The sequence below is a fragment of the Heterodontus francisci genome, chromosome 11 (assembly GCF_036365525.1).
Source record: "Heterodontus francisci isolate sHetFra1 chromosome 11, sHetFra1.hap1, whole genome shotgun sequence".
Classification (NCBI taxonomy): Eukaryota; Metazoa; Chordata; class Chondrichthyes; order Heterodontiformes; family Heterodontidae; genus Heterodontus; species Heterodontus francisci.
The window spans coordinates 43056795-43071233 of record NC_090381.1 but is presented as its reverse complement, the minus strand read 5'-3'; the positions used below and the strand labels follow the sequence as shown (position 1 = coordinate 43071233).

The following is a 14439-nucleotide window of genomic DNA, read 5'->3' as shown; positions in this document are numbered from 1 at the left end:
ATAAAAAGTGTCTCTTTCTGTAACCCCAAGCATGTGCTAATCTGCTGACATTCACAGTTAATCAATATCTCAGCAGAATAGTCTTTAGACAGTCTTTACCTTGTCTTCCTAGTTGCTAGTTTTCAGTCTTTACAGTTTATTTTTCTAGTGGAAAAGAAAACTTCACAAAACATTAACATTGAATCTCTATGGTCAGATGTTTTGTGTGAAACTCACCTATTTCCTCTCCCAGCCTCGATCGGAGGATAGAGCCAGCTGATGCAACGACAGCACATGTCGTGAATGGTCCAAGTGCCTGGGTAAGATTTTTGTTTGGTATGGACGCCCGCCAGTCAGATGTCGTGAAGGGCTCATCTCCAAACTGAATGGACACCACTTGGACTCTCTGTTTCAGTTCACATAACAGTTCTTTGCTGCTGAGCTTCTTTGACTTCCTTGTTCCGGTGAATTTCACAGCATACTTATTTAGCGAGGCGTAATTGTTTTTCACTGTCTGTAGACGGCGGCTGAGGTTGTTTGAAGAGCTGTCTTCATTCCAAATCGTCCATGAATTCCATTGTTTTTTAAACACGTGCTTTATCTTTGTGGATTTTTCTGATGTGTTGGAATCAATTAATGGTTGCTTTAGTTGTCTGATCCTGGATAAATTCCTGGTAACCACAGATGCGGGCAGAAGATTCTTTAAGACAGCAATTTCAGATTTGCTGGACCCTTTTATCCTGCTGTTATTTCGCTTCAAAATAGTTCCAGAACTGAACTGATCATTTTGTGCTGCCTCAAAGGTTTTCCAAGAACCATCTTGGGCGATATATTCATGATTTGACTTATCTACATCCTCCTTACCTTCCAATATCTCTTGTAGAGTACACTGAATCAAATTATATTGCAGCCTCTTGGTCTCTGTGTTGTTTGATCTATTTTTGAGCAACAGGTTTCCTTTCTGAAAGCACATCTTATAGAATACAGCGTAGAGGCAGAAGAGCATGATACTTGCGAACAAGCATACCTTCTTCATGGTCCCAAGTCTATATCGAGCCATATTTATCCAGTTAAGTTCAGATTATCACTTGTTGGATGGTGTACAAAACCTGCGAACAAAACAAGTCACATACTTAATTCTATCTGTTCGTTTCAGCTGCCCATCTTAACAAGCCCTGGCAGTTTGACATTAGCTTGCAGCTGGCTGCATGAAACCTGTGCTTTGGAACATGTGGCAGGGATATCACACCAACACCAAGATTAAAGAGCCTTCAGAGAAATTGGCACATCTGTTTATAGAGGAAGTGACAAAACATTTGTTATATCAGTTTGGCTCAATTGATAGCACACTGCCCTCTGAGTCTTGAAGGTTCTGGGTACATTGTTAACACAGACAGGTGAAAGAGGGGGAAAAACATGAAACTGACAGTTCGCAACAAAAAAAATGCTCAATTTTCTTTAATAATCTGCCTTTATTTAAGAACAAAAATGACAAAATAATGAGACTGTTTAAAAATCTTCAGGAGGGAAAGGATAGTTGAGCAACACATCAAGATACAATGGGCTGGATTTTACGTTGGGTGGATGGGAGCTGGCCATCGACATAATAGTCGGTGGCGAACCCGCTTCCGCCTAGCCTGGGGATCTGTCCCGCATTTTATGGGTCCCCAGGCTTTAATTGTTCCGAGGCGGGACTTCCACCTGCTTGAGGGAGGAAGTCCCACCTCATTGAGCTGCCGGCCAATCAGCGGGCCAGCAGCTCTTAGTCGCAGCAGCGCCACTGGGAGCGGTGGTCACTGCTGGGGCTGCAGCCCAGCCGAGGACATGGAGCCAGGAATCCAGGTGAGTTTGGGTTGCCTCGCCGGGGGTAATCGGTCAGGCCCCGGCGAGGCAAGGGTGGTCATTTGGGGGGAAGGAGGGGCGTCTTGGGTCCTGGGGGTGGTTGGGGAAGTGGGGGCGGCCCTCAATCGGGCATCCTGTGCCCGACTGTCAGGGCCCACCCCTGGTGCGCTGAGAGGCCTCCAGCTTTTCCCGGGCAGCCTTTCCTGGCTCCAGGATGCCCGTTTGCCATGCGTAAAATCCATGTGGAGGCGGGTGAAGGCCCTTGAGTGGCCGTTAATTGGCAACTTAAGGGCCTTGACTGGCCTGGGAAGGGCAGCCCATTTTTTGCCTGCCCTACGTATAGTGGGGCAGAGGCGGGAGCAGTCGGGAAGGCCTCCCGAAGCTTCCCGCTCCATTTTACACCACGCCCGCCACCATCTGGCTCTTTGGGGTAGTGTAAAATTCCGGCCAATGTCTCCATTCTGTTTCATGTAACACGACTCCCTCATACTTGACACCAAGATTAATATCTTTAAACCACAGAGGCAAAGAGTGCAAGATGACCTTGAAAACTCCCCACCTGAGAAATTGTAACAGGATTCTCACCACTGCCTTTGACGGATTCTTAACCAGAGGAGTCTGCAATACTTCAGTGAACCAAGAAAAGTAACACTGGGCCTGCACCATTTTAAAATTGCTCCTGGAAAACTAAGAAGGCTTCAAAGTGAACTCTTTTTGCCACAATCAGACTTAAATGCATGCTATCCTCTAACCTCTATCTTTTCCTGTGTACATGCATGAGTGTGCATGTGTGAGTGGGTCAGGTTCCAAATATTTTTGGCTATTGTTTAATATATAATTTATCTTTCTTTTAACCCAAGTGAAAACCTGTAATTTGTCTGTTTATTTGACCTCTAAAACACTCAGGGACTGGAACAGTATTTTTTAAAACACTGTCTATGGTCAGTTGAGATGTGAAAAGCGGAAGTCGTCTACACCATCTCCCCCGTCCATAACAGATGGTGAAACTACATCCGGAGAACAAAGAAAAACAGACAATTTTGGAAAAGGTTCTGAGATACCCATTTAATGGAAATATATAATTAATAGTATGACTGCTCCACACTCTCCCTCCAGACATGAAACACTTTATGGGAGTCGATGCTCTGGAAGTTAAAGGGTCTCTGTAATCGTTCATCTTCTATTCTGAGGGAGATCTGCTGCAGATTATTGTCCTGTTTCGACTACATGCACCTTTCATGATCTATTTGCGTTCTTCCACCAAAGTTACACGCCTCTGGTAGGACTGCTTCCCCTCACTGCTCTCATATGAAACGCTGCTTTGTTTTGTTGATTCAAACACTACAATACTATTTTCATTATATCATCTGGTTTTGAATTTGTCTGTATTTGCCTTTAGCCTAATTAACCTATCTAAAATTTTCCTTTATATCCTTCAGAATTATCATACATCACTCTCAACCACTTCAGGATTCCCTTCTTTTCCAATATCCTCTTTAGTAAAGATCGAGGCAAAATACTTATTACTTTCATTTTTTTGATCATCATCTATAAGTTGTCAATTCTCGTTACTCAAGGGTTCAACCTTACTTTTAATAATTGTTTCACTGATACACTTGCAGAATACCTTACCTATTTCAGGTTTTTTCAAGTTTTTCCTCTGACCCTCTCTTAGCTTTCCTTATCCCACTCGTAGGGCTAGATATTACCAGCCCCCGACGTCGGGAGTCGTGGTGGGGGGGTCCAGAAAATATCTCCAGGAGAAGCCCACCACGAGCCCCGACACCGGGAAGGTCCTGCACAAATTACCAGTGGCGGCGAGGCCTCGTGGTGGCACCCACGCACCCACCCACCCCCCCCCCCCCCCCCCCCACAAGCCGCTCAGCACCGGGAATGTAATTAAAATATGTTAATCTATTTAAATGAATTAATTAATACTTGCCTCGTTGTGACGGCTGTCCCACTGCGAAATTCCGGCCGGTTGCCAGAACTCCCGCACCTTCGGATCTCCGACCGTGGAAAACTGGTTGGGAGGGAGGAGCAGGTAAGTTTTCAGGGCATGGGATGGGAAGCGGGGAAAACTCTTACATTTGGTAGAAGTGATGATGGGAAAGGGTTGAAGGTAAAAGGTTATAAACTTGGGGGAGGGGGCAAGGTCGGGATCACAAAGTTAGTTTTTTTGGGGGGAGGGGGAAATTAATAAGCTGTTTAGTCATTGGGGGGGGTGGGAGATGGGATTGAAACTTTAATTAAATTTCTCACTTTAATTTTTAAATTGCTGTAACTTTAAAAATTTAAATTAAACTGAAGGGCTGGAAGACCTTTTAAAATGGCACCAGCGCCTGCGCAGTGGTGCCGGACACCATTGCTGGGGATGGAGCGCCTGCCCCCTCTATGTCATCAGGGACGGGCCGACCGCCCTGGCCGTGTAAATGAGCCACCGCGCTAAATATCGCAGTGGCTCCACGATGGGCCGTCTGCCTGTGGAAGATCACCGCCATTCAACATTTTTTCTTATTTTCTCATCAACTCCTGTAGCTTTTTATTCTAAATCATTCTTATAGTATTTAACATTCTTCATTAACTGGTGCCATGTAGGCCCCCACCTGCCAAGCATGAGGCACATTAATTTTGCCACATGGACATTAAATTTTAAAATTGTTGCTGGGAAGTAAAGAAGGTCTATTACAAGTGGTTGCTAAGCCCCTGGCTGGAAAGACATTTTTTGCATACGAGTAGACAGTGCCGGAACAAAGGAACCAGTCCCTGCTCCAATTTAATCCACAATGGACTTTTGATTACCAGACGTTGAGAGTGAAGGAGCTCACATTCCTGGTTGACTGCTAAGATGGCCGAATACACAAACAGACGTGGTCACACCCCCTAGTCACATGACTAATCTGCTGGGCAAACTGAGTTTTTTTGAATTTGAACTTGCCACAGAGTTTTGAACTGGCAGAAAGTTCCTGACTCCTAGATTGAGAACATCTCTCTCCTGTCTGCTCTCATTCTCTATCACCAGCTTCGGAAACCATTGAAGACATATGAACCCCGAGAGAGAAAAGTCTCCTACAATGAACAAGGTTTAAGAAGAATGCTGAGCCCCAACAAAAAGCAAGATCTACCTACAAGCAAGGACTACAGCGAGCTCGAAGCACAGTAACAAAAACCCCTCTTCAGAGATTGCCTCAAACCTCTCCACTATTTTTCTTCTGCTCTTTTCTGTCTCTATTTGCATGTGCGTATACCGAATTAAAGTTTAAGTTTTAATAAATTTCACTTTTCTTCTTTAAACCTAAGAAAGCCTGTTTGTGCTCATTTCTTTGCCTTATAACTGGAAAGCGGTGAACAAGGATTCACCAAGGGGGAGCTAAAACAGTGTGTTTAAAACAAAACTCTGTTACAGTAAGACCAGGTGAAAGGGGAACCCCTAGACCTCTTTCTCACCTGGCCATAACAATTGGTTTCTGACCTTTATCTTTCTATGGCATTCGACAAATACTAGTAGTTTCCTTGTACCTTTACAATGCCTTTTTAAAAGAAAATCTCTCTATTGCTCTATTGTCCTGTTTACTAATTTCTTCTTCTACCTCACCTCTGCTAGTTCGCTCCTCATCTTTCTCCTATCTGTTCTAGTCCAATCTATTGTCCTAGTTTGTGAACTGACTTTTCCTCTTCTGTATGTTTTCCTCTTCCTAGTTGGATCTTAAAACTCCTCCAGGGACGACCTTATGGGTGGGTGACAGATTAGGGTGCTGTGGTTGGGGTAGGGGAGGGGGGTTGAAAGATGTCACAGTGGGAAATCCTGAACGATGGTTGAAGAAAAAAGCTAATTCAATATATTTTTTTTACAAAGATTATAAGTGGCAGTTTGAGCAGCAAACTGCTCTGCAATCAGATTGAGCAAAGCATCCCTCATTCCCTACCCCCAAACCCTTCAATAGGGAGTTCCTGGAGTGAGCTGTCTGTTTGATTGTTCCGCCCGTGGTTATCAATCAGTGCTCCCATCGGGAATATAGATCAGATGAGAAAGCAAAGGAGCGGTGGCTGGGATGGAGTGGAGTGTAGTCACCACATGTGCAGCACAGAGTGGTCTGGTTGTCTCAGAGTGCATATGGAAGCATGCTGAGTGCAGCATGAAGATTGCCAAGTGGACACACAGGTACCAAGGCTGGTGGTGGGCTCTAGGTGAGGTCAGGCAAGCTTTTAAATATGCCAATCAATCCATAAAATAAAAGAAATAACCTCTGTGTTTGCACAGACTTTTACTGAGCCTTGTTCAAGAGAGGGGAGATTTTTATATATATTTCAATATGTAGTAGCTGAGAATAAGCCACTTGTTTACTCGTTAGTCGTAAGTGAAATTTGCCTAGAGAATGTAAATCTATTGGCAAGTTGACTTTGTTTATAACAGAGATAAGGGAGTTCAAACATTTAAAAGTGAGGTTTCTTTTCACTAATACTACTACACGTAAACTCAAAGAAAGGGTGCCAAAATACAAGTTCACCCAGTGAGCCAATTTCCCTAAGACTGGCCCTGAACTTCTCATATGGTGGTCACTACTCCCAAAGTGCTCACCCACATTTAGTTCTGGTGTATTTCCTTAGTCCTAGCCAGATCCAGCAACACCACCAACTATTTAGGCAGAATTAATGACACTCAGAAAAGGAAAAAAGGAGAAAGCTGGCAAGAGAAAAACATTGTCGGTCAAGATAGAAATGTATTCAGTTGTATGAAGTTATTAATATAATGTAATTATCATGAGTTATTAAAAGGCTCCTCCTTTTCCATTCTGACTTTTCCTTAATCTATTTTGTGTTTCCCTATTCACCGCTGTTGCCTACTTTTTGAAATATAGTTGTTTTCAGTTTCTCTCTGATTTCCTTCTGCTGTTTCCATGCAACGTCTCAAAGTTCTCCCTGTGAGCGGCTCTGTTTAAATGACTGAAAATCCTGCATGCAGGTTTTATTGAGGTTATGCTGGAACTGTATAACTCATCGGTTAGGCCACAACTTGAGTACTGTGCGCAGTTCTGGTCACCTCGTTACAGAAAGGATGTAGTTGCACTCGAGAGGGTACAAAGGAGATTTACGAGGATGTTGCCAAGACTGGAAAAATGCAGCTATGAGGAAAGATTGGATAGGCTCGGGTTGTTCTCCTTGGAACAGAGAAGGTTGAGGGAGATCTGATTGAAATATACAAAATTTTGAGGGGCCTGGATAGAGTGGAGGTGAAGGGTCAAATTACCTTAGCAGAGAGGTCAGTGACTAAGGAGCATAGGTTTAAAGTGATTGATTGGTAGAAAAATTAGATGGGAGATGAGGAAAACGTTTTTCATCCAGAGGGTGGTGGGGGCCTGGAACTCAGTGCCTGAAAGGGTTGTTGAGGCAGAAACCCTCAACTCATTCAAAAGTAGTCTGGATGTGCACCTCAAGTGCCGTAATCTGCAGGGCTACAGACCAAATGCTGGAAGGTGGGATGAGAACTGGTGGATTGTTTTTCAGCTGGCACAGACATGATGGGCCAAGTAGTCTCTTTCTGTGACTTAACTTTCTATGATTCTATCACCAGGGACACAAAGTAACTCATGCATGAGTCTGGTAGACTGTTCAGGAAATCTAGTCTCATTAGTGCTTCACTTGACAGCCAGAATGCACTTGTAGGAATATCCTACTGACACAGATCAGCCTTCAGCAAACAAAAACATTTTAATTCAATGCTCCTTCATCTATTAACACGAACAAAGGAAGCTCTGAGATTTGATACACCATGGCCGGGTGACCCGGCAGCAGGCCAGAAGGTGGACAACACCCCACCTCAGCCCTCTGTCAGACCCCAGTACAATTTCAGGGTGGGCAGCCAATTAACTGCCTGCTGTTGGGGATGCCATCCCTTTAAGGGACGAACAGCCGCCTCCAGAACAGCTGGCCAATCGGCGGGCTAGCAGCTCTGCAGTACCAGCAGCGCCACTGGGAGCATTAGCCACTGCCAGTATTGCAGAAGGCCTGCAATGGAGATGTCAGAGAGCCCGGGACTCAGGTAGGTGGGGTTGGGGTCACTGGGGCCTGTCAGGCAGGCCCCGGCAAGTGGGTGGAGCAGTGCGTGGGGTGGGGGGGGGGGGGGGGGAGAGGGCTGGTGAGTGTTTGGGTGGGGGTGGGGGTGGGTCTTACCACCGGGCAGCCATTGCCACTGGGGGGGCGGGTCTCCTGTGGCAAAGCTTTCCAGGCTCCAATATTCCCATGGAAAGAAATTACTCTGAACTTCTTTCTTTACTCTCTGAATGACCATTTTAAATTGATCACTCCTCAATACTGACTCCCTGACTGGAGGAAATTTTTCTTCATTATTCACTCTATCAAAACTCTTCATAATATTAATGCACCAAGGTTCCTTAAACAGTACCTTCCAAACCCATGACCTCTACCAACTAGAAGGACAAGGGCAGCAAATGCTGGCAACACCACCACCTGCAAGTTCCCCTCCAAGTCACACACCATCCTGACTTGGAACTATATCACCGTTCCTTCACTGTCGCTGGGTCAAAATCCTGGAACTCCCTTTCTAACAGCACTGTGGGTTATGGCACCCGACGACATGTGTTGGGTTCGGGTCGCACTTCCTGGTCCGGCATTCGGGCTCGGGTCAGGTCTGGCCAATTCGGACACACTCTATCACCACCTCTGGTATGTGGCTCCAATCTTAATGTACTTTTTGGACTTGAAAGGTTGTTTAGTTACAGTTTTTTTACGTTTGTGCAGATAAGCAACAAAGTGAAAAACAGAAGCTAGGTTAACTATTCTGATGAAGGGTCACTGACCTGAAATGTTAACTCTGCTTCTCTCTCCACAGACGCTGCCAGATCTGCTGAGTATTTCCAGCATTTCTTGTTTTTATTTAAGCTAGGTTAACTGATGGTCGGGTTGGGTCGGGCGCGGGAAAAAATGAAAGGACTTGGGCCGGGTCAGGCTCGGGTCGAATGTGGTTCTGTCGGGCTCGGGTCCGGTTTTATTTGCAGACCCGAGCCAGCCTTTACTGTGGGTGTACCTACCTCACATGGACTGCAGTGGTTCAAGAAGGCAGCTCATCACCACCTTCCCAAGGGAAATTTGGGATGGGCAATAAATGCTGGCCTTGCCAGCGACGCCCACATCCCATGAATAAATTTTTAAAAACTTCAAAAACCTCTATTAAATCTCCTCTTAGCTTCTGCAGCCATATTACATTGGTTACGCTCCAGTCCATATATCCAGTAAATATTTCAGGAGGATTGGGTAATGGTGGCCAGAGAATCTGCCTCCTCCTCTCTGACTTCTGAGCAGTCAAGGGTCTGTGTCATCAGGACAACCTTGACTTCAGCTAATTCTTTCTGAAGGAATTCCTTTTCTAAAATTAACTCTTTCAATTCTTTGGTTTCCATCAATTGTACACCTACCCCTGCTCTTACTTTCTGATCATTGTACAAGCCTTCATCCTCCACAAATAGGCTCCCTTTTTCATCCCCAACTGGTTCAGCTCTCTAAAATTTATCTTTTACTTTTTGTGTGTTCATAAAAGCCTGTACTACTTCCTTAAACATTTTTCTGGATTTTGCAGTCAGTGGTGAGCAAACGGTACTCACTGACCATTACGCTTGCCCAGAATTTCTGTTGCCTTTTGCACTGCAACTTACAGTTAATATCTCCAATCAGATTCCACCTCTTCCCCCCACTACCCAGCCACAGTACCGAAACAGCTCCTACCAAAGTCACAAATGACATACTATGTGACTGTGACAAAGATAAAGTATCCCTCGTCCTTCTGCTCAATCTGTCTGCAACCTTTGACAAGGTTGACCACATCATCTTCCTCCAACGTAACTCCACTGTTATCCAACTGAGTGGGACTATACTCACCCAGTTCCATTCTATCGAGTCGTATCCAGAGTATCAGTTGCAATTACTTCTCTTCCCTTTCCTACGCTGTTACCGCTGGTGTTCCCTAAGGATCTATCCTTGGCCCCTCCTATTTCTCAGCGACATGCTGCACTAGTTTTCACAGGCATGCTGACGACACCAAGCTCTACCTCACCATCACTTCTCTCGACTTCTCTGTGTTGCTAAATTATCAGACTGCTTCGCCAACATCCAGTATTGGATGAGCAGAAATGTCCTCCAATTAAATATTGGGAAAACTGAAACCATTGCCTTCAGTCCTCACTACAAACTCTGTTCCCTACCTACTAACTGCATTCCTCTCCCTGGCAATTGTTTGAGAGTAAATCAGACATTTCTCAACGCTGGGGTCATATTTGAAGATAAATGCCATGTATCTGCCCATTTCAACAGTCTGTCTATGTCCTCCTGAAGTCTGTTCCTATCCTGCTCACTATTTACTACATTGCCAAGTCTTGTATCATCCACAAACTTCATAACCGTACTCCCTGGACACCGGTCAAGGTCATTTATACCTAACAAGAAAAACAATGGTCCTAATACTGAAATAAAAGCAAAATACTGTGGATGCTTGAAATCTAAACTGAAAACAGAAAGTGCTGTAAATACAGAGCAGGTCTTGCAGCATCTGTGGGGAGAGAAACAGTTAGCATTTCAGGTCAATGACCTTTCATCAGACCTAGCAAAGATTAGAAATGTAATAGGATTTGAGCAAGAGAAAGGGTGGGGGGGGAGGGGAGGGTGCGGGGGGAGAAGAACAAAAGGGATATGGCAGAGGACGGGAGAGATTAAATGACAAAGCTGTCATGGAACAAAAGGTAAAGTGAGTGCTAATGGTTGTAGTAAAAGACAGAGCATTTGTCTAGAGAGGATGTTAATGGCTCTGTCCAAAAGCATAAACATAAAAAACAAATTTAAGACCAGCACATGGTTAAAAAAAAAGACAATCAAAATGGGTTTCATGGTCTGAAATTGTTGAACTCAATGTTCAGTCCAGAAGGTGGTAAAGTGCCTAAATGGAAGATGAGATGCTTTGCCTTGAGATTGTGTTGAGCTTCACTGGAACACTGCAGCAGGCCGAGGTCAGAAACGTGGACGTGAGAGCACGGTGGTGAATTAAAATGGCAAGCAACTTGGGGTCATGCTTGATGACTGAATGGAGGTGCTCTACCAATCTGCGTTTGGTGTCCCCATTGTAGAGCAGACAGCATTGTGAGCAACGAATACAGTATACTAAATTGAGAGACGTACAAGTAAATTGCTGATTCACCTGGAAGGAGTGTTTTGGGCCTTCTATGGCGAGGTGAGAGTCCCAATACTGACCCCTGGGGGACCCTGCTGCAAACTTCTCACCAGACAGAGGAACATTCATTCACCACTACTCTCTGTCTCCTATCCCTCAGCCTATTATACACCCATGTTACCACCGTTCATTTAATACCATGTGCCACTATTACCTCTATTTTTTTTTCTTTGGCCTCCTTATCTTGAGAGACAATGAGTAAGCGCCTGGAGGTGGTCAGTGGAGTGTGGAGCAGCGCCTGGAGTGGCTATAAAGGCCAATTCTAGAGTGACAGGCGCTTCCACAGGTGCTGCAGAAAAATTTGTTTGTCGGGGCTGTTACACAGTTGGCTCTCCCCTTGCGCTTCTGTCTTTTTTCCTGCCAACTGCTAAGTCTCTTCGACTCGCCACACTTTAGCCCCGCCTTTATGGCTGCCCGCCAGCTCTGGCGAACGCTGGCAACTGACTCCCACGACTTGTGATCAATGTCACAGGACTTCATGCCGCGTTTGCAGACGTCTTTAAAGCGGAGACATGGACGGCCGGTGGGTCTGATACCAGTGGCGAGCTCGTTGTACAATGTGTCTTTGGGGATCCTGCCATCTTCCTATTATATATATATAATTATATACCTCTAGTCTGGCCTGTAGTTACCACGTTTATCCCTGTCCCCTTTTATAAACAGGAATGTAACATTTGCAATCCTCCAGCATGCTAGAATTCTCATCCTTTTTTCAAATCCCTCCATGGCCTTCCCCTCCCTATCTCAATAACTTCCTCTAGTCCTACAACCCTTTGAGATCTCTGCACACCTCCAAATCTGGCCTCTTGCACAGTGTCAATTCCAACTGCTCCACCATTGGACAGCCATGCCTTAGCTGCCTAGTTGCTAAGCTGTGGAATTGCCAAGCTAAACCTATCCACCTCTCTATCTACCTCTCTCATCTTGTTTAGAATGCTCCATAAAACCTACCTCTTTGACCAACCTTTTTTATAGTCCTAATATCTCCATTTGTGACGCAGTGTCAAAATTTGTTTGATAATGCTCCTGTGAAGCGCTTTGGGACATTTTGTGATGTTAAAGGCACTACATTAATGTAAGTTGCAGTTGTTATCCTTTAGCATCACTCCCATTTCCAAAGAGGATTGAAAGATTGCAGTCAGAGCTTCTGCTATCTCCACCCTAGCTTCCCTCAGTAACCTATAATGCATCCCATCTGGACCAGGTGACTTGTTCACTTTGAGTGATATCAAACTATTTAGCACCTTGTTTCTGTTTATTTTTATTCTAGCCAATATCCCTACTTCTCCTCCTCTACTGTGACATCAACTTCATCTTCTTTTGTGAAAACAAATGAAAATAATTATTTCTATGTATATTATTTATGCCGATTTCCAGAAGGAATTCAATAAATGCCCTCCCTGCCTAAAGTTGAAGTGCATGGAATTGAAGGCAAACTACTGATCTAGTTCGGAGATTAGTTGGCTGAGCTGCAGGATACAGAGAGTAGGGGCAATGAGCGGGTCCTCTAATTGGCAGGATGTGAATAGTGGTATCCCACAGGTATCTTTGTGGGGGTCGCAACTATTCTCCATTTATTTATGTATTAGATGGCGAGATGGAAAGCCACATGTCCAAGTTTGCCAATGACACAAAGATGGGTGGCATTGTAAAAGTGTATATGAATGCACAAAATGACAAAGAGATATTGATAGATTAAGTGAATGGGCAGAACTTTGGCAAATGACTTTCAATAGATGCAAGTGTGAGATCCTCCACTTTGGACCTAGAAAGGCTAGATCAGAATACTTCCCAAATGGTGAAAAGCTAGAAGCAGTGGAGATCCAAGGAGACTTAGGGATCCATGTACATATATTATTAAAATGTCATAACCTGGCAGTTAACATTAAAGGGAATCCCAAAATTTTCTATTGGCATATAAATAGTAAAAAGGTGGTAAAAGTAGGAGTTGGGCCAATGAGGGATCATAAAGGAGATTTACGCATGGAGGCAGAGAGTATAGCTGAGGTATTTTGCATCTGTTTTTTTACCACAGAAGAAGATGCAACCCAGGCAATGCTGAAAGAGGAGGTAATTCAGACATTAGAAGGGTTTAAAATTAATAAGGAGGACATATTAGATAGTGTTACGACCAGGTGAGGAAGGAGGTCTCAGGCTCCCCTATCGCCCCTTCTCTGGCTTGACGGCAACAGGGTTTATCTTTTTGTAACACAGTGATTGAACTTACCACCTCAGTGAGCACTTGTACCTGTTTCTCTAACATAATTGCAAATGAACCAATCAGACAGGTTTTCCTGAATTTAAATAAGAAAGATGTAAGTTTATTAACCATATCACAAAAAATTAATTTAAAATGACTAAAACACGCTACGCATCCATGCCCACATTCACACAACAGCTACACACACACACACACACACACACACACACACACACACACACACACACATTACAGAGGGAAAAAACAGAGTTGGGAGGTTGTAGTAGTGTCCTTAATAAATAGAATTTAGATACTGAATCTTAATGTCTTTAGTCGAAGTTGTAGTCCTGAAGTCCGCACTGGGCCACGTGCACAATTCGAGCTTGCTTCTCTGGTTCCCAAAGAGGGGATTTATCCGTGTCCCCTTTGTTGCTGATTGGAAGGATCTGTAGACTTGAGGTGTAGTAGGTGTAGCCAAGGCTTCTCTGGGACTTTACCGGAGAGAGGGAGAGAGAGAGAGAAGGGATGTTCCCTGGCTGGATCTCAGTTACTGTCTGACTTCTGAGTCACCACTCAGAAATCTCCAGAGTGTCCCAAGCAGTCATGTTATGTGACCACCTCTTTGTGTTTGAATCAGCATCTCCTGGAATGGTCTTTGAAATTCAAGGTCCTCCCCCTAGCTGCTCAGACATTCTTGGGAGATGGGGTTTCGCTCTTCCAAAGTAAACAGGTGTCGCTGGCTTTTGATGACCTCCATTGATAAGGTTGTTCCAAAAAAGTGTATCAGAGAGCACCCCATTGTTCTGGTTAGGCTGAGTAATCACATCTGTCTCCCGTCTGATTCTTTGATTTTTTTTCATATACAAATTGTGCGTGGCCATCTTGGCTGTTAGTTGTTCTGTTTTAAAAGTTATTTGTAATAATGTCCAGTAAAAGTCTCAGGCAAAGTTCCATATGATAAAATTAATATTTCCATTTGGCATGTGGGGTTTCTGTCACAATAGGCTGTCTGTATTTAAAGTGGATAAAGCACCAGGACGGAATGGATGCATCCAAGGATGCTGAGGGATGTGAGGGTGGAAATTGCGAAGGCACTGGCCATAATTTTTCAGTCTTCCTTAGACTCAGGGGCGGTGCCAGAGATTGGAGAATTACAGACGTTACCCCCTTTTTCAAAAAAGGG

General features: G+C 44.4%; 1 protein-coding gene across 11 annotated transcripts in view; it reads right to left on the bottom strand.

Moving 5' to 3' along the window:
* The window catches only part of LOC137375220 (beta-galactoside alpha-2,6-sialyltransferase 1-like), a 152586-nt gene that overhangs the window by 45281 nt on the left and 92866 nt on the right, over window positions 1–14439 (bottom strand). For 10 of the 11 annotated variants that reach the window (XM_068042044.1, XM_068042055.1, XM_068042050.1 and 7 more), the window contains one exon: window positions 217–1088. In XM_068042044.1, the coding sequence (XP_067898145.1) occupies window positions 217–1039 (823 nt within the window). In that variant the 5' untranslated portion in view covers window positions 1040–1088. Of the gene's footprint in view, window positions 1–216; window positions 1089–3763; window positions 3845–14439 lie in introns of all 11 variants that reach the window. The other variant, XM_068042052.1, reaches the window with a different exon arrangement.